The sequence below is a fragment of the Thermobia domestica genome, chromosome 11, assembly GCF_964235325.1.
Source record: "Thermobia domestica chromosome 11, izTheDome1.hap1.1, whole genome shotgun sequence".
In the NCBI taxonomy this organism is placed as follows: Eukaryota; Metazoa; Arthropoda; class Insecta; order Zygentoma; family Lepismatidae; genus Thermobia; species Thermobia domestica.
The window spans coordinates 59,502,162-59,517,553 of record NC_137464.1 but is presented as its reverse complement, the minus strand read 5'-3'; the positions used below and the strand labels follow the sequence as shown (position 1 = coordinate 59,517,553).

At 38.0% G+C, this 15,392-nt stretch overlaps 1 protein-coding gene across 1 annotated transcript in view; it reads right to left on the bottom strand.

Moving 5' to 3' along the window:
- LOC145665144 (NPC intracellular cholesterol transporter 2 homolog a-like) overlaps window positions 1-12,882 on the bottom strand; it is a 66,606-nt gene extending 53,724 nt beyond the window's left edge. Inside the window, exon 1 of the mRNA XM_081732424.1 lies at window positions 12,597-12,882. Within this exon, the coding sequence (XP_081588550.1) occupies window positions 12,597-12,882 (286 nt within the window). The remainder of the gene's footprint in view (window positions 1-12,596) is intronic.
- Window positions 12,883-15,392: the final 2,510 nt, after the last annotated feature.

Sequence of the window (15,392 nt, the reverse complement as noted above, 5' to 3'; positions counted from 1 at the left end):
ATTAACAAATTTATTTCGGGGCTTTCAGACCAATAGCCCCCCTAAATACGCCACTGGTTCGGATCAACTTTCGCAACCAATTTTGTAGTCACTTCTTCCGATTCGATTTTCTTAGAATGTTTTGTGCACACTTAACACCGGTAACAATATAATATTTCATCAGTTGCTACTCGCACTTCAGTTATTTATAAATCAAATTATTCAACATGCCTTCTTTGTTTAATGGTTAGGGTTCAATAGTGACGTACGCAGAATTTAATCAAGGAAAGAGGTAGATTGAAGCGCTCAATCTCATAATTATAATATAAGTGTGATTTTTTTTGATATAGCTTATTATTGTAAATGTTTATTTTTCCCTAATATATTGGTGAAGGGGTTAAACTCCGAAGTCATGTCTTGGGTGCGCCACTGGAGTACTTCTACCCTCAGCACGTATTTTAATCATATCTACTGAGATACGATCACAGACAGAAAGAATTTTCGTATTGATTCCAGTCACGAAGAGATGATATTCGGGGAATTATTTAGAGGGGGCAGAACGAAACAATTGTCCTGCCCCTGTGTTTGAGATATGCACATTTAATGAATGAATAGTATAATCATATTTTAATGGAAAAAAAATGTGTAACTCTACTTATACATGCCGAGCTTGTACCCCCTCCCTCCACACACACTTTCTCAAAGTAAAATCGCAAATGACGCTACAGGGAGAGATCTACTCCCAGTTTAAGTGGAATCCGAGGCGAACCATTACTCATATTATATATAATCAAGTTAATGGCCAAACCGAAGTCGAACCGTGGATTGCGCGTATAGATAAGCAATAGCAATTTCCCCAAGAAAGGGCACGGGAAAAATTATACTGCGAATATCGAACACGGTTGTATATAAGCCAAAACAAATTTAGAATTAAAATTTTGATGATGATGATGGAAAGGGTTTATATGGGCGCGTCGACATCGAGGTCTTTTGCACCCTTCTCTGACAGGAAAAATGAAGCACCCAAGAAAAAAACCATAGTATCATAGATATAATAAAGTAAAAGCAAAGTCTGGAGTACGTAAAAGGTGTTCGGTCATTTATGAATTAAAAGTCATAGCATTCAAGAAATGTGCAAACTCGATACACAAACACAAGGACGGGTTAGTACACAACAGCATGTTAATCTTCTCTGCCGGGGCAGCTCGGCAATAGGTATACACACGTGGGGCAGCCCATAATTAGTAATGAATATGACAGTGCAGTAAAGAAGATAAAAGCAAGTAAATGCTATGACAAGCATAAAAACACCATGAAAAAACACAAACGGTAGATAAAAGCAGAAATAAATTAATTAAAAGAAATGTGAGAAATGCACTCACAAATCACGCAAGACGTGCAAAAGCTGCAAGTAGGTGAAAACTCGCTGGATCATCTGGACATCGTCTCCAAGCAAGGTAGACAGATCAGCTGGTAAGCCAAGGCGGGCTCGCTCAGGAGCAAGAGGAACACATTCCACAAGAAGGTGGCGGATGGTCAGAAATGCACCACACTGGGTGCAGGAAGGCGGGTTCTGACGACGTAACAGGTAGCCATGGGTCAGATGGCTGTGCCCGATACGTAATCGTGCCAATCGTCGTTCTTCCAGTCTTGAAGGACGAGAACTCGTGGCCCAAACACCAAGTCGCGGCTTGATAGCATGCAGTTTATTCTGAAGGTGCTCATCCCAGTTTGTCTGCCAGCGCTGAAGGAGAAGACGGTTGATTACAGGGCGAATATCAGAGCTGGGAAGCGGTGACGGATACTCAGGTCCTGTAAGGGCAGCTTCTTTGGCAACACGGTCAGCACGCTCGTTCCCTGGAATACCAGCATGGCCAGGCACCCAACAAAATTGGACATCGCAACCTGCAAGTCGTAAAGAATGGCAAGAGAGTAGAATTTGCTGAACTATAGGGTGCACAGTTGACACATCCGTGAGACTATGTAAAGCGCTGCTGGAGTCAGAGCACAGAAGAACATGTCGGAGATGGCGTCGACGAATATAAAATTAAAATTTTGAGTTTAGGACGGGAAAGATCGTAGGAGATACCATTAGGTTATCTTCGATAATCGGTAAATACACAAGTTTATCGAAAAAGAAATAGATTTATAAGATTTATATTGATTTCGAAAAGGTTTTTGATCGAGTGAAAAGTGATATTTTGATGGGAGAACTGTATAAGGTTGAGATAAAATAGAAAGATCCTAGATTCTTAAGAAATTTACACGAGATTGAGGTGAAGTTCAGAATAGGCGAAGCAATGAAAGATGAAGGTGTAAGGGGAAAGGAGTTTGACAAGAGAGTTACTTTTTATTTGAAGTGAAAATGAAATGAAATCTTTAGTTTTACGTCCCACGGTTATGCCGGTTAGGCTAAAGGAGACGGTGATGATGAGTAATAAATGAAATGGTGGAATGAAGAAAGTGGGAGGATACGGGAGAACCCCGAGAAAACCCACGCACACGGTGTTTGTCCACCACAAAGTTCACTTGGCGGGGGCTGGGACCGACCCCATGCACCAGAGGTGAACGCTCTACCACTGAGCCACCGCTGCCCACAACTTTCGATTTGATTTTGGGTTTAACGTCCCTTTCAGCAGTGAGGTTATATGAGATGTGGACCTGTAGCTTAACGTGGAAACATAACCACATGAACTACCGCCGGGAATCGAATCCGGGTCTCCGACGCCAAAGGTGGATTCGATTCCCGGTGAGGGAACTCGGACGAAAAGATGTAAAAGCTTTTTCAGGCCTAAATGAAGTTTTCCTCGGTTTTCCTCATTCACATCAGCTAAATGCCGAAGTAGTACCTAACTAATAGGTCTTAGGACGCTTCCTTCCTCCCCTTTCCCTGGATATTGTGCTCGCCAAGGGACATCATCCCTCATACATGACGGGCTAAATGGCCATAGATGCCGAAAACCCAAAATTATAAATACTAAATCCTAAATCCCACACCAAAGGTGCGTACGCTAACCGCTTAGGAGAATTGCTTTTCTAACTAACTAACTAACTCTGTGGCCTATGATACCCGGAGGTTCAATGCCGCGTCCACCAAAGTTCTCCACTGACTTCTATCCTTAGCCAATTGAATCCAGTTTCTACTTTGTATTCCTATCTCTGCGAGATCCATCTTAATATTGTCCTCCCATCTGCGCCTAGCTCTTCCTAATGGTTGTTTTCCGATTGGTCTTCCAGTCAAGACTTTGAAAGCATTTCTACTTTCTTCCATTCTAGCTATATGAACTGCCCACCTAAGCCTCTTAGACTTGACGACCCTAATAATGTTGGGTAAACCGTATACATTCTTGCTTTTTGACGACCCTAATAATATTGAGTAAACCGTATACATTCTTGCTTTTCTACATTATTTAATATCTACAGTAAAAGAGTAATAATAAGTATCTACATAGCAAGAACGATATACGGAGTAAACAGAAGAAGCAAGTTAATAAGGATTGACTTGAAATTTACTCCTACTTTTACGTACAATAAAATGGAACGTTGCAGAATGTTAGGGAAGTGCATCTGTCTTTGCCACACAAACCAGCAAATGTGAGGATCTTCTCACTGGTATCTTTCTATTAGGTCTGAGACAGGTTCTAGAAGAACGTTAGCCTACATATTCACACAAAATGATTTTTTTGTGTGTTTTATATCTCTGAATATAAAAAAGAAGTTATTCGTGTTTCTCGCATTTGGATTTCTGGTGCAATGTGTATGTCTTTATGTTTCTTTAATTTTTATTTTATTAGCTTGAGTTGCATTAGGAAATGCTGTGGCCTGCTTTCTCTGCATGCATTTTCCTTTTCGGTCTTCTTTCTTTTTCATCAATATACAGTCATTCATAACGTAGAAAGTAAATTAATTTATCGAGACTTAAGCTTGCTTGAAAATAAATTTAGTAAAACTTTCTACGTATAAGCAACACAGCAAAGTTGCCAACTGACTAAAATAAATCGAAACTTTTTTTCTTTTAAAATCATGTTACATTTTTTTTTAAACTAAGAGCGATGATGTGACTCGTAATTTGATCATATTCATCCAGATCCAAAGTCTCATCGTTACCAAAACAAAACATTGCCATTAAATCCTGTTCTGGATAAGCACATTCTGTCACATTTCTCTTCGAAATCCCGCTTTACTTATCTTTGCACCTAGTTGGCTCACTTGAACATAGCTCTCCATTACTTTATGTTTCCAGACTAGAATTCCACGTATCCCACCGTATTTTTCGTGCGACTTAAGGCGTGACAAATACTTATAATTTTAAATTATCTCGCACTATTTGCAAAGCCTGTTCTTTGTACGAGAAGAATACTTTATGGTAAACATTTGGGCCCCATTCACCTCTGAAGATACGCATATCAATGAAAGTTTAATGATGGTTGCCCGAAATTTAATATATTTTTGGTATATACTCCTATTTCTGAATCGCAGTAGCCACTTATGATGCGCCCTTTAATCAAAGTAACGTGGTAAAAACCTAGCTTGAGGAAGGTTATAACTATGTTCCACAATCCGTTTCAAACAGGTCAGTCGTTTTCTCATGATGCTATCACAAACAACAGATAACTTCGATTTTTCAACGGGAAATTTCAAAACCGCTGGGACACGTATTCACTTATTTTTAATTAATTAATTAATCAACACAACAGGCATATGCCCAATTAGAGTATTGAAATGTTTAGTAGTTTTATACCAAATTTCAAGATTCAAGCTTGAGAGGATCGTGAGTGGCACTTTTCTGCAAAAATTTTAAGCCCTACGTATCTTCTTGAGAATATATCCTCGAATCAAAGGAATTTGATGAAAAACTTAGCTCGAGGCAGGTTTTATGAACTAAAATTCATTTCAAACTATTCAGCCGTTTTCACGTGTTGACAACATTTCTTTGAATGTAGCGAACACTTACCACATATTGGTATATTATTTACGTCGGATAATATACCTTGAACAAGGAAGAAACTGTATTGCAGGCTCCTCAGTTGCAATTGCTGCTCTCATCTTGATGGTGTAATTAGCAAATGACTGATCTCTTTCACTGGTTGCCTTTGGCCTAGGGACACGGGTGTTACAAAAATGCGGGTGGTGAATCATCGTCATTTAAGGAAAAAATAAGACGATTCGTGCTAATAAAAGGAGTAAATGTAGGGTAGGTCACCTGTTAGGAGAATATCCATATACTGGATAAAAAATAAAGGAACTCTTGAGTCTTGTATGTAAAAGGTATTGTACGTACAACTCGGGTTTTTTTAGAGGGCAACAAGGCCTATACATAAGTAAGCGTCTGCAATACTAGACTTAAGGTGACGTAATCAACGCGACGCACCAGTTGCCTTTACCTTTCAGATATCCGAAGATACAGACACTTAACAATTTTTAAGTAAACCACGAAACCACATTTGAACGTGGATAGAACGATAAATAAATATCTCCAATTCGATATCGAACCCGAACTATCCTGTTGGTAGGTAGACGCTTTAACATCGTGGCTATCAAAACTCTTGACACAGAGCCGGTCTTAGGAGGTGCAGGGCACAATTGGGAATAATTTTTGGTCGGCCACAAATTCCAGCCAATTTGCAATATGGTATTGTTTATTACTTGATAAGCCAAGAGTATAGTACACTCTAGTACGGGGCCTCCCTAGGCGCGGGACCCAATTCACAATTGACAATCAGTTCGATTGCCTTAAGAGCTCCTTCGTAGCTAAGCGGTTAGCGTACGCGCCTTCGGAGTGGGAGACCCGGGTTCGATTCCGGGCGGGAGCTAATGTGGTTCGGATTTCACGTTAATCAGTAGGTTCCGTCTCACCTAGCCTCGCTGCTGAAAGGGACGTTAAACTCAAGATCAAGTCAGTGGCCTCTGTAGCGTAGTAACTAACACACTCGCCTTCGGTGCGAGCGGTTCCTGGTTCGATTCCCTGTGGGGGCATTCGGTCGAAAAATGTAAAACGCTTTTTGAGGCCAGCCACCCTGAGTGAGGTTTTCCTGGGTTTTCCTTATTCACACCAGTAAATGCCGGGGCGGTACCTAATTTATAGGTCCCAGGCCTCTTCCTTCCTTCCTTTTCCCCGGATAGTGTGCTCACCGAGGGACGTCATCGGGCTAAATGGCCACAGATGTCGACAGCCCAGAAATCTAAATCCTAATTCAAAATCAACTCAAATCCAACTGCCTCAAGGCGTCCCTGTCTAGATAGCTATAGGTATGGGGAAATATCCTTCACTGTTATGTAACCATACAAAACTATGTCGTATTGCAGAGTTGCATAGTGTTCAGGATTTTGAAAGAGAATGAAAAATGTGTGTGATTTAGAAAACAAAGTGCTGCTATTCAATAAGCTAATGAATACATAGTGGTTCAGTCTTCCCTTAAGCTAATAATTTCACGATCTTCTCCTTCATTGTGTTTGAAAGTGAAAAGTAAGTGCAACTTAGATTTTGGAGGTACAGGACTGCGTGCAAAGTTTATTTTCTATTCAAGTTAGCTTTAGGATGATTTTCAGAAAGTACCTATTGTATTAGTTGATGATATGATTTTGATCGTTCATTAACGAACTACCGAAGTCAAAGACATGCCATTAATATACGGTTTACTATAGTCTATATATTATTTTAAACAATTAAAGGAATAAAGCACCCACATCCGAAACAAAACAAGGTAAGACAAAGGCTGATTGGAGGTAAGTCTCCCACTTCCTAAACTCCGGTCCATACAAAAAGTGATGTAGTTGGTATCAAGTGCCGGGAACAAACTCGAGTCTCCCAGTTGGCAAGTAAATGCCTTACCGGTTTCGCCAGCGCAACTCCACTTTAAACAATAACAAAACCATGTATTACAACATTTCGTGTAAACCAGACCCAGGATAATGAATAGAAATACAAACAGAAATATAATGTAGTTAGTAAAAGTAACAGCTTTGGTGTGAAACGAATTAGTTTCACCTCGATTTCTGTTTTTCTTTTCCTGTTTCTTAAGTCCAATAACAGAAAACTTCTCATGTGTTCTAATGGTTATTTCTAACAACCGTATATATATGTATATTTCTTGTATTTCACTTCTTTTATTTCTTATTTTTGTTTATTTACGTAATAATAAAAACAAGACGAAATGAAAACAAACACAAAAGTTTCAAAGTATGTTTTGAACGATTCATAACGCAGCTATGAGAATACAACGGTAAAATGCTCCAGAGAAATTTTCCCATTGTTTCATTGATTTTGTAAGTTAAAACAGAAATCATTTCCAGTTAAGAAACTGAAAAAGCATAGTTTTATTGTACGCGAAAAAAAAAGCTTTCATCCTTTATTTGAATCAAAAAACGAAAAAGAAGAAGAAAAAGTAAATCAAGACGATTTTCGTTTATTAAAAAAGAATTTTGATACTTCCTGTTAAATCAGACTGATTTGTGTGATAAAGTTCGATCAATAGACGTATAGGATTGATCTCGAAACAGAATTTTGGAGACGAGACAGAGCACTTTCAATAAAAATATGTTATTTTCTGAGACATTTCGTCAAAAAGTTACAAAATCTTTCTGCTTCATGAGAGGTCACGAAGGGTGTGATATAACAACATTCAAACCTAATAATTAAAGAAGAATTGTGTATTATGACTTGAGTATCTTTAGATGTTGATAAATATTCTTCATTGCATTTGTACAATTACTCTATGAATTTAATAGTTTTATACTATAAATCATGTAACATTAAAATGTGTTTGGATATCTCAGACTTGGGTGAACTAGTGTTGTACACGAGACCCTTCAACTTTGTTGTCTCGTCTCGAATTATAAAAGGTAGATAACACTTTTCGATAAGGTTGGGAGACAACATATTCTCAATTCTTATCTCCTAGGTAGCTGTAGAGAGAAATGTGATTTATATGGTGAGTACTAGTTTGTTTGTGAAATTATACAAATATAAAAAAGTTGAAATGAATTTTGCCCACGAGACAAAATGAGGTACCTTTCTATATTATTCAGAAGTGTTCTTATATTATTTATTTACAATATTAGAAAATTGTCTTTTTTGGATTTGAATTTGATTTTCAGTTTAACATTTCTTTTACCAGCGAGGCTGTATTACTCGTGGACCTACAGTTTAACGTGGAATCTGAATGACATGAGCTCCCGCCGAGAATTAAACCCGGTCTCCCACATCAAAGGCTCGTACGCTAACTGCTTAGCCACGAGGAACCTCAATTTATCTTTCTGATCCTATCAGGAGCGTCATTTCAGATTTTGCTTGGGGGGGCAAGACCCCTTGATTTAAGTAAAATTTCTCGTGTTTCACTGATTTACCATTATTCTTTTGATAAAGTCTATATAAATCTCAAACTCAGGGGGCAATTGCCCTCCCTGCCCCCCTAAATGACGCCCCTGGATCCTATATATATTTTCGAGATTTGTGTATGATATGCTGGTGGAATAAGGCTCAAATTGTCACTCTCGCACTTCCCATGCGTTTTCGAAAATCAATTTTTTGTAAAGGACATCATTTCTGTACAGACACAGAAAACATACTTATGAGATCCGAAGCATTACTCTGTGTAAAATAAAGAGTTCATGCAGTATTTTCTCTTAAGACACATAACAATGCATTAAAATCGTGAGAATAGGAGGTGTATCAAATGATGGATTTTGTTACTTTTTCTTGTCTGGAAACGAAATAAAGTATTACTTTTTAGAGCCAATTATTTCCAACTAGATGCTCTGTGACATCATCTCACAGCTCTTATACTCAATAAACCACGCAGAAAGAGCAAAGGAAGACAACAAACTTACTGTTGATAGAAGACAGTGTTCACAGTGAAAGAAGGCGTAGTCGATCGTTTGGCAGCTACAGTATTCGCGGATTCATGATTGGCAACACTTGTGTTGTTCCATTTGACCTACCTCGTTTCCTATCCTTCTTTTCTCAACCTGCTCTCTGTCTAGGCTAGGGACGGCCAAAATTTTCCGGAATCGAAAATATTACTTTCCGGATTTCCGAAAATTTCCGGAATCGGAAATATTCAAAAATTTTTCCGAATTTCGGATTTTTTTCCGAAATATTGAATTTTTCCGATTTAACTTTCTGGAATCCGGAAACTAAAAATTTCCGGAATTGGCCATCTGTAGTCTTGGATCTGATCAGAAATACCCGTTGGTACATCATGCATCGACCAGTTGAGACATAAGAGTCTTCATCCCGGCGAAATTAAAACACCGTTAATTTTAAAGTAATTATGTGATATCTTCAAATAGATAAAAAAAATAATCGAAATGTGGAACAAGAGCGCCCTAGATAATATTATTTTACATGAGAAACCGTTATCACGACTTACTTATCTGCTTTCGATTTCGAGCCATTTTGAAAATCAGCATTTATTTTCGCGTTTCTAAACAGCTGAAAACGGAAAGCCACTAGGTGACTTGTGATAACGGTACCTCACGCAAAATAATATTGTCTAGGGCGCTCTTGTTCCATATTTCAATTATCTTTTATCTATTTAAAGATATCATATAATTACTGTAAAATTAGCGGTATTTTAATTTCGCCGCTAATTCGCGGATGATAAACGAACGCGAATGATTACGGAAGAACTGGTAGAACAAGAATGTAAGAAGAAACGAAGAATCCCAAGTAAAAGTCACAGATACGATGTTTGTCCATCACATGGTCCATAGCATGGATTGGAGTAGGTAGCTCTTGCACTAGACAACTGCACTTTACCACAAGGCCAATTTTTTCCCCTTACATTTATCGTCGTTCCTATTACTTTAAACTACAGAACAATTTACATGATTCACGTATCCATTGACGCATTTTCATGCATTCTTACCCGCCCACTTTACTGATTCCATCCGTGTCACTGAAGTCAAGAAAGAAGAAGTAAATTTTATACAGTAAGTGTTTATCGTATGATATATACCGAATGAAATGAAGAATTTATTTCTTTTATTATGAAATGGATCGTTTATTATTCAAATAATAATTTAACTTTCTATATACTTCCCTTTTACGCTAAAGGAGCTGAATTGTTAACATAAGGAAGTGATTCAGACTAGGGGGTAAAAGAGGATCCGAAAAGGTAAGGGAACTTATGACGTCAAGCTGTCTCTGTGCCTATCTATGTCCATTGTAGGTTTTAGGAAGTGGAGGGACGCTATAGATACTTTTTGGAAGTGGGGAAACGACGTCCTCCCGCGTTCCACCTCACTTTTGCCCCTGAGTCAGACAGAAAATAATCGAGAAACCCACAGACACAATTAGGGTTGTCTACGAGACTAAACTTCAGTGTCGTGTTGAAAAATATTTGTTTCTTTTTGTCGGAAAAGCTGTCTCGTAACGAAAATTCTGCCTTGTTTTGCCTCGTAGAAAACCAGAGATACAACATTATTTAGTAGAAACTTTAGTTCGAACTTCACTCGCACCAGACGTCAGCGCTCAATTACTGAGTCAGCGTGCTCCGACTTATCTCGAGTAAAGTTACCCACAAGACGAGACAAAACAGAATTTCCGTGAGGAGATATGAGGCGAGACTCATTTTTCGAGACATCACTTTCATGATCTGTTCTCAATAGAAGACAATCTCAACGCTTGTCTCGTGAATAACTCTAATCCCGGGACATACATCTGCAGTAGAACTTTCAGGATAATGGAGATATCCACGGTATTTCCCTTGGATTTCAATCAGATGTGCTTGTCACAGTAGCAACTTTAAGGATAATAATAGAGATATGCAGGAGATTTCCCTTGGATTTCAATCGGATATGCTTGCCACAGTACAAACTTTAAGGATAATTGAGATATCCAGGGGATTTCTGTTGGATTTCAATCGGATGTGCTTGCCACAGTACAAACTTTAAGGATAATTGAGATATCCAGGGGATTTCTATTGGATTTCAATCGGATGTGCTTGCCACAGTACAAACTTTAAGAACAGAAATACGAGGGGATTTTCCTTGGGTTTCACTGGGATGTGCCTGCCATAGGGCAACAAAGAACATCCATAAAAGTAGTCCTGTAATTATTCCACAAAGAGTCAAAAAGTATCTCACAAGAAATTTTGTTTCCGGGATTTAAGTGGTTATCTGGACGCCCCTATCAGTGACTACGCCAAAGAGGGTCAAGGAGGCAAGTACTCTCCCTTTTCTTCAGTGTCTAACATTGTTCCCTCAAACATGTATGTTAACATAGGTCTAGTAATTACACTATCCTTTTCAGTATAAGATAATAGCTGCTTAGCCCTTTTTGCCCCTCCTCCATCTAGAAATTAAAACTGGTGTTGTCACTGATCATGATATTCCTAGACTGACGTCTGTTAGAAGCGCAAGGCATATTTCTGTAGTTTTCTCTTCTTTCCTCATAAATTTTGTAAAAAATATCGTCTCCTTTTGATTCGCAAAATACTTTTCTCGTCTGGTTTCGTAAATTTTTTGTACAAAATTTATGCTTTAATTTTTTTTCTTAATTTCATCTAGAAATTATCAAAATACTTCCGCTTTACGAGATATCCACGAAGAGTCTATATAGCAACATTTAAACCATATTTATTACTGTATATTATGTAATGACTTGAGCATCTTGAAACGTTGGTAAAAGTTATTTAATGTGTTAGTACAAACATTTGATCAATTTATAGTTTTTATAGTGTAAATCATGTAACACTGAAACATTGTTTAGAGCTAACAATCGGGTGAACTACTGTTGTCCACGGGACTCGTAAGATATCTCGTCTTATAGGCAAGACCAAGATTTAGAAAGTCAAACTAGCATCTCTCATGATAGCCTTGCATAGTACAAGAAATGGAACGCAGGAAAGAGCTCTCTAGATGGTCGTGTGCAGGATTCGAGCCTCGGACTACCAAATGTCAGGCTAGAAACTAACTATTAAATATATTTAAATTGAAAATAAATATGAAGGTAATACAGATTTTAATTTTCTTATCGTAGCACTATTCCTTCTCTTTTACCTATACTTCGTAAATCATTAAAATATCTTCATTGATACAAATAACAAGGAATTAGGAAAACCAAAAATGGATCAAAAGATTGCGATCTTGGTCAATAATTAGTTTTTGGGTCAGGGACCACAAATTTTTTGAACGGCGCCTAAATCAAGTTTTCGTATTTTCTACGGAATAAGCACATCATACTGAGTTAAGTGATAGTTTGGGTTTGGCTACATTATATGTAGTTTTCCATACATAAAGCCTACAAAAAAATTTTTGATTGAAATATATTGGATCTTTTGATCTAAAAAATAAATAAATAAATAAATAATTGAAATAAAAACGGCAGAAACTTTGATAAACAGCATATTGTACATATTTCTATAAATATAAATAATACTAACTGCTGTGCTGTCTGGGTTGCAACGCTTTAAGAACAGAGAAACCTATTTAAAAGTTGGAGAACGGTGGGTGTACCGTTACATCATAACATTCTTGACATAAGTCCCTCATGAAACCGAGTTAACACCAGTTAGAAAACATATTTCAAGATTGTGTTTCTAAAAATGAGTTTAGCTCTAAACAAGAAAAAAGATGGAGATATAAATAAACATAAAAAAAAAAGGAAATCTCACCGTCTTGACACTCCCTCACATGAGTACCAGTAACTGTACAGATAACAGCTACCAAAACAAAACCACACGTCCAAGCGTTCATCGTGCTGACTGACTGAATTCCACTCTCACAATTACTCCACGCGTAGCAGACGACAACTGCTTGAGCTCGTTCAGAACTACTGGCTTTTGGGGACTCTGCGATATAGCGTAATGCCCTGTTAGGGGCCGTGCAGAAACTACCTGTCGGCCAGGTAGGAAGCAACAACGTGGATTGTATGCTACGTGAAGTAACTAAATAGGTCATTGCTCAACGCTACATGTGAACGTTATGCTTCATTCAACTTAGAGGAGAAAAGTCAAACAAATACGAAATTACCATGTCCAATATTTTTTTCTTTTTTTTTATTACTATATCATTATTATTCACAAAAAAGAGAAAAGAATCTCTGTACATAGCGTACATACAAGCATCTTCCTCCAAGGAAGTTTTATGTTTCCTTTTGTTTGCCTTTTTCAGGGTTAATGGCTCACTAAGATCAACAGTGTAATGAAAAAAAAAAAAAAGTAGAAGTGCATTCATCTGAATTTTTGAATCAAAATTCAGTTTTCAACTTTTCCTCTCCAGCTAGTATCTGATTCATACGTATAATAATACTGTGGTATTTGCACGGGAATCTCTGGAGGGAGGACGAGGGGGACGTGTCCCCCCAATATTTTGAAGTTCAAAATACTCAATATTCTAATTTTATTTATTTACTAACGACACAATAACATATAAATAATAATAATTATATTTATTTGGAGTATAATATTCAGGTTGTGAAGCGATTATAACAGAAAATGAAATGAAATCTTTAAGTTTTACGTCCCACGTTTATGCCGGTTAGACTAAAGAAGGCGGTGATGATGAGAGATGAGTGAAATGGTGGAATGAAGAAAGTGGGAGGAAACGGGAGAGCCCCGAGAAAACCCACGAGCACGGTGTTTGTCCACCACAAAGTCCACACGGCGCGAGCTGGGATCGAACCAGGGACCCCAAACATCGGAGGTGAGCGCTCTACCACTGAGCCACCGCGCCCCCCACGATTATAACAGAGTTCTTGATATACGTTAGAGGTTCCGTGAAGGTAAGCAGAAAGGTAACAAATGAAATAGAAGATTATAAACAGGTAGGGCTAAGTAGTACCATTTAAATCATTTTCTTTGATGTCCCTTCCCCCCAAATTTTACATGCCAGAGACGCCAGTGGGTATTTGTAAAATATTTCAACACCATGTGAAATGGATCAGGAAAAGTAAGGGTGCAATATGACAATCATCATAAATATACTGACAGTATTGGCAGGTCACTTACCGCAACTGAAAAGCTTCCATGCTCCACGATCTTTCGCTAACCTCTTCATTTTAACGTACGATTTTGCTGTTTTCATATCGTCCAACAATTGTAGAATCCTTCGCCAATTCTCTCTCTCTTTGCAGGGGGTATGGTAGCTCAGTGGTAGAGCGCTTACCTCTAGCGCGTGAGATCCCTGGTTCGATCCCCGACCACGTAAGTTTGTGATGGACGACATCGTGTTCATGGATTTTCTCCGAGAACTCCCTTTCCTCCCACTTTCTCATTCCACCAATTCTTCCATCATCATTAATTTGCCTTAATCATCGTCTCCCTTAGCTTGAAACGGCATAATTGTGGGACGTTAACTGAAATGTTTCATTTTTCCCGCCTCTAACACATCCCTCATAATATAGTTCCTTTTTAGTCAATGTTCCAACCAGTTTCTCTTCCTCTTATAAATAATATATACAATTGTTCTTTTCTCCCCCACCATTTCTAACATCCTCTCATTCGTTCTCCGCTCGATCCAACTAATTCTCTCCATTCTTCTCCACACCCACATTTCAAAAAAATTCTAATAGTTTTTAATGATTTTTGCGCAATGTCCATTCTTCTGTTCCATACAGTACACTACTCTACACGAAGCGTATTAGAAGGAGGGCTAACTCATGATCATTAGTGGAAATCTGCGTGGATAAAGTTAGCCTTACCGCCGGTGTACCGGCTAGCATGAAAGCTTTTGTTGTACAGAGTCCCGAGTTCGACTTCTTGTAGGAAAACATTGAATGTATTCGGCTTCCATATTAAACTATAGGTTCATGTTTCATATAGTCATGGTTCTCAAAACCAACGCAAAACTTTAATAAACAACAACAGTGAATGCTGACGTTTGTGGATGTGTCAAGAAATATCCTTATCAATGTAACATTGTGTGCACTGGCGGCCGTGGGATTCTTTTTCGGGTGTTGCAGTATGAATGATCGGAAACAGAAGATATAAACTGGACTCATTGACTAATCAGCATAACTTTAGATGCAATGCTATGTGACATGTGTAATTAAATAAAATTATGTTTTTAAAAAATAAAATATAACGCTGAACATTTTATCCGGTTAGTCACTTTGTTTAATTAGTAAGTCCATTCTCCTCTCTATGATTTGAGTAAATTTCTCTAATACATGCTGGTTGAACTCTCTCTGGTATTCCCATTATCAGGTCTTTTTCGATGAAAAGCGTAACCAATGGTGATAACTTTTCTTGGAGTATTCAATTCCTTGAAAGTGTCCAATATTTTCGATTTGGAAAAACGCGTCATCTTTTGCTGACGTCATAGGTACAGTTAATATTAATTTCATAAGCTTTGTAGATTCACTAAATAACTTTTTCTAGATTATTGCGAACAATTCATTCTGGCAAACTGAGTCCCTGACATATATCCAAATTCCTCTGCAGCGTAGACTGAAGACAGTTCGTGGCAGA